Below are 5,344 nucleotides of genomic sequence, written 5' to 3'. Positions count from 1 at the left end.
ATGTTATTTGCTGGCAATACCTTTCACTGTAACAGATACATTCACTTGTTGAAAAGGACAGTTAATTGGATTTTGAATAATTAGTAAAGTACAAATATACACTGTATTGTTGATCGACTGATCCACTGTTAATATGAGAGGATTGATAAATGCTCTATTAGATGTATAATCATGCCATGCTACAACAACTTCTGATTGTCTATAATTATGACCTAATGTACAATCATACTCTCTAACATCTCCTAGTCTTAAATCAGCATCAAAAGAAATATTTATGACAGGAACTAAATGAAAACATTATTAAAATTTGATTTTATTATATAGACTAACCTTCAACACAAACATATGTTGTATTACTTATAACAGTATCATTACCATCAATACTAGCTCTACACTGATATACTCCAGCATCAGAAAATTGAACACTAGTAATATTCAGTGTTGTTACTAGACTTTTAGTGTCACCATTAATCATCAGTTGTGTACTCCTATTACTAATATCAGTCCTATACTGATACCAGTAATGACTAATGAATGATGTATCAGGACCTATCCCAGTATTAAGACTGATAGTACAGGTCAGTACTACTGTAGAGTTAATGAAACTGAGTATTGAAGATGGTGTTATTGTCACTAAATTAACATAAGTAGCTACAACATATTTATAATTACAATTGTATTTCCTGAACTCTTACTTTTCACTCTAAGAGTAATGACCTGTGATTGAATACTACAGCCAGAAGGATTATTCTTAATCATTATTCTACAATTATATTGTGTATTATTATGTGATGGTAGTATTGATGGTATCATTAGTGTATTATTGTCACTATAAATAGAACCATTAGTAAGTAGCCAGGATACTGATACTCCAGTAGGTACTGGTCCAGTGATACAATCAATTGAATAATACTGACCAAGGGATAGTTCTTCAGTTACTGATGGTAGTGTCTCATTAACTGTACAAAGAATGTTAATAGCATATACACTATTTTGTGACATATTACCTGTTACACATACATTGATATTGTTAGTAGTTACATTAGAATCAATCCCAGCACTACAATGATATACTCCAGCATCAGATACTTGTATTGAATTAATAGTCAGTATTGACGTAAAGACACTGTCATTGTTCCTTGTTAATGAACTATTGTGTGTAACATCAGTTATATCATGATACCAAGTGACATTGGGCTGTATACCAGGACCAACAGGAGCATTAAGAATAATGAAACACTCAATGAATAATAATGAATTGATCAGCAAAGGGAGTTGAACTGGAATAATGTTTGAGGTGACATATGTCTCTATAGATAAGTATAAGTAATATAAATAAAAAGGATATTAATTTCATAAATACAATACTTTTAGTATTAATGGTAATTGTCCTGCTGTCTGGTAAACAAGTCACTGGGTTGGTATCCATTTCTGCAGTACAAGTATATTGAGTGTTGTTGAGTGATGGTACCACATTAGGTAGTATTAGTGTATTATTGTTACTGATAATAGAACCATCTAAATCAGTCCAGTTTATAGATTTTATGGCAATTCCATTGAGTGATGAGAGATTCACACACTCTATTGTGGCATTATATCCCAGTGGTAGATCTTTAAAACTATCATTGTCTTGGTTAAAAGGAACTATAGATCAATTAACAAAAGTATAACAAATTAATGACTATGCATCAATGTGTACCTTCGATACACAAAAGCTTTGAATCAGACAATATTGTATCAGATCCATTAATTGATGCATTACAAGTATATACTCCAGCATCAGTTAGTGAAACCAATTTTAATGTCAGGATACTATTAAATGTTGATGATGAACCATTAATGATATTATCTGTTATCATTTCATTATTTTTAAACCAGTTCACTACAAGTGAAGAAACATCAGGACCAATAGCATTAGTGAGACTAATAGTACACACTATTGATACATTGTCACCAATAACATAAGATGATAATGATTGGACAGTAACAGATGAGACACTGGTATCTGTAATAAATATTAATAACTAATGTAGGTTCTAAGATCAACTAACCTAATACACTAATAGTAATAGACTCTGTCAAACTCATAGACACTAAATCTGATGATACCACACAAGTGAATGTGTTGTTATTATGAGAGAGCATCACTGGATTAATGATCAGTTCATTATTATCACTACTTGATGGTGGATCCCATTGTATTACACTGTTAGGGATGGAGGGCATTGTAGTACATTTAATACCGACACTACTACCAACAGTGAGGTTAGTGTATTGACCAGTAACAATGATAACAGGTACTAAAATGGATCAATTTGCATTATATTGGGATATTATTTACTTTTCACTATTAGTAGAGAAATGCTTCCTGAACCACAAGTATAGCTTCCAGTATCATTGCTCCTCACTTCTTGTATAGTCAGTGTACCACTAGTAGTATTGATATTGTAATGAGCATCATTACTAATATCAGCTCCATTCAGTTTCCATTGTGCTGTATGATTTAGTGTACATTGAAAAGCAACACATTCACCAATTGATACTCTTGTTTCAATACTAGGGTTTCCATTTGATGGTACAATTTGATTACACGTAGCTATAAAGTATAAAAGTTATAAGCATAATTTTAATATTTTGATATGACATACGACTATTATGGATTTATTGATGAGTGTGTACCATGGACATATGAATGACTTTAAACTTGAAATACACAAGTACAAGCTTATACATGCATACCAGCCGCCACTGACATTAAGAATTATGTGGCAGTGAAGCTTAAACATCACTAGATATTGTTGTAAAATGAACATGGATTTAAGTTTACCGTATATCCGGAAATTTTTGCGCTGAAAAATTTTTGCGAATTTCACGAATTGATTCCTTGTCACATAATTTAATTTTTGCAAAAATTTAAGCATGTGTCAGGCAGATATCCGGATCAGAGCCCAATTGTGAAAATAATATTCGCGAAAAAAATATTAGTGAAAATGTTATTTTATTGCAAATCGTAAAAATAAAACGATGTAAAAATTTCCCGATATATGGTATTTCATACATTAAACCAGTATTATACATGACTATACATTTACCTTCACAATTTGAAAGTATAACTATGATCAATAATATTAACAAAGGAGAGAAGCAGTACTCCATCTTGCTAGGGCCCAACAAAACCTCAGCGGCCACAGTTGTACTATTCTGATTGGTCAGGTGCACAATAGGGAGGGATTGTGGGTTGAATAGATATTGTTAACATTAATTCAGTGTATTATTTCCTATTATGGTGATGATGTTTGCACACCTGCAGTTAACATAAAAAACTAAATTATCTTAATATTCAGATTGTGTACCTCATCATTCTCTCAATTACACATCCATATGGGGTTGATATGTTGGAATCAAGGCACACTATACGGCTTGGTACTTGGTGATCTATAATCAGTTATGTACTCTTGGTTATAGTACAGCAATGACCGTTGACAAACAAGAGTACTAGTATATACATGCAGCTGCCACCTTGTTGTCATGAAACTATACTTTACATTGAGCAACAGATCTACTATAAACAACAACATTAGTTGCAAAAATTATGATTTCTAGTTTTATGAACAAACAGTACACTCACGCAAAACGTGGGCGTACTCCTCGTCACGTGACTTTCTATGACGTCATATGGTACACGTGCTAGTTCATGTTCATGTACCTCTAGCAGAAGCAAGACTTCTAGGGCTTTAGACAGGGAGCTATTAGGAAACTAGTACTTTATTATTCCCTGTAAGTCTAAGCTAACAAGTAGTTGATGATATTATGCCATTTTTCTCACACTAGCACTTTTGATAATATAGAGGATATGCGTGCTAAGTATATTCATTGCAAAATAATTATATTCATTGCATACCTGCATACCGTAATAACTTTCAAGAAAAAAAATTAGTTCGTTGGACTTCAACTTTCCATTGGCAGCAATGGAGAAATGATAGAAAAAGGCTTGGTACCAGGAAACCGCTCTGTATTTCTTGATAGCAATCTTTCAGGTGACTACTAGACCCCATTAGATCCTCAGGATGCTTTCTAAGCTTCCGAAAAAGGCCTCAAGAAGGTAGCAAGGCAAGAAAATGTGTTTTCCCCCATTGAACTCTTAATAAACTTGACGTCCAACATGGCGGCCAATTTACTGTGTGGGTTGGATATACGGTACTAAAAAGCTATGAATATACTTAGCACGCAACCACGCATATCCTCTATTGTCCTGGAGCCATCACCTCAACTCAATTTAATAGTTGGACCAAACGGTGAGCACCTCTCATTTATTCTCTCCTCACTGACACTCAAAAATTTTCAGATCACATAAAGACGGCGCTGGGAAAGGGGGTGAGGCTAAATAAAAACTACACCCTAATTTCAACCCTAATAACAAAACTAAAACTAGGTAAGTGTGCCACACCTCTTCCGGTGCTATCTTTTTTTGTGTGACCCAAATTTTTGAACTTTTCATTAAATTAATTTATTATAGGTACTGGTAAATCAAGTCTTGTTTGTGCCATATGTCTTGTTCTTTGTGGCAATACCTCTACCCTTGGACGAGCAAAAGATGGGAGTGTTCCACTCAAGTGTCATGTGACAATTACCTCACCTCGTTTTATTTTGTAGTTGAAGGATTTTGTGAAGAGTGGCCCAGCAAAGGAAGGGTATGTTGAGATTACAATGTAAGAATAATTATTATGAATATTAAGGGGGATAAAGTGTATATACATGTACTGTACCCTAGTAAGATAGTATTGAATTGTCACGTGTACATGTACAGTGGAACCTCGCTTAACGACCACCTCTAAGTAACGGCCGTCTATCATATAACGGCCAAATGTCTAGGTCCGGATGCAAACTACACTTACTTGCCTGTTAAGGCAACCCCTGAAGAACGACCACCTCTCTATTGCGTATAACGAGCACTCAAAACGTCCCCAACACAGCATAAAGCATTGAGAAAAACTTCTCTTTAACGGCCATGTGGCCACACCCAACACCTAGACCGGATGTTTTCATCATAAAACGTCACCTACAGCCCCACCCATCTAAATAAAATGGCTGAAAACTTGAGCATTCCCTTTCTTTCTTGCTGTAATTCGCTTATTTCCCTGCTATTTCTTGCACACTACCTTCAGGACCTTTGTACTTGTTATTGACCTGAGGAATAAATCAAGATACTTAAGAAGGCAACACAGTTAAATATTTCTTAAGTTCGACACTTTAAGCTGAAACCCCTCAATAAAGACCACCCCTCTATAACAGCCAAAGGACCAGTTCCCAATGGTGACCGTTATACAGAGGTTCCACTGTACAT

General features: G+C 34.6%; 2 protein-coding genes and 1 long non-coding RNA gene across 3 annotated transcripts; 1 reads left to right on the top strand and 2 right to left on the bottom strand.

Annotated features, from left to right (window-relative positions):
• Positions 1-3: 3 nt before the first annotated feature.
• On the bottom strand, positions 4-1,429 carry LOC109588106 (uncharacterized). Its single transcript, XM_020004297.1, has 5 exons — positions 1,369-1,429; positions 1,008-1,310; positions 696-959; positions 331-651; positions 4-284 (listed from the first exon to the last, which is right to left on the bottom strand). Exons 1-5 carry the CDS (start codon positions 1,427-1,429, stop codon positions 4-6), a joined length of 1,230 nt encoding a protein of 409 aa, XP_019859856.1.
• A 206-nt stretch (positions 1,430-1,635) lies between these two features.
• Positions 1,636-3,800, bottom strand: LOC109588110 (uncharacterized). Its single transcript, XM_020004300.1, has 4 exons — positions 3,093-3,800; positions 2,342-2,596; positions 2,052-2,300; positions 1,636-2,005 (listed from the first exon to the last, which is right to left on the bottom strand). The coding sequence occupies exons 1-4, from the start codon at positions 3,154-3,156 to the stop codon at positions 1,689-1,691; spliced, it is 885 nt and encodes a 294-aa protein (XP_019859859.1). The 5' UTR covers positions 3,157-3,800; the 3' UTR covers positions 1,636-1,688.
• Positions 3,801-4,232: 432 nt separating this feature from the next.
• On the top strand, positions 4,233-4,755 carry LOC109588111 (uncharacterized). The gene is made up of 3 exons (XR_002187962.1): positions 4,233-4,295; positions 4,346-4,432; positions 4,517-4,755. It is a non-coding gene; the product is annotated as an uncharacterized LOC109588111 (long non-coding RNA).
• Positions 4,756-5,344: the final 589 nt, after the last annotated feature.

The sequence above is a fragment of the Amphimedon queenslandica genome, unplaced genomic scaffold (assembly GCF_000090795.2).
Source record: "Amphimedon queenslandica unplaced genomic scaffold, v1.1 AMPQUscaffold_12285, whole genome shotgun sequence".
Classification (NCBI taxonomy): Eukaryota; Metazoa; Porifera; class Demospongiae; order Haplosclerida; family Niphatidae; genus Amphimedon; species Amphimedon queenslandica.
This window is presented reverse-complemented; position numbering and strand designations above follow the sequence as displayed.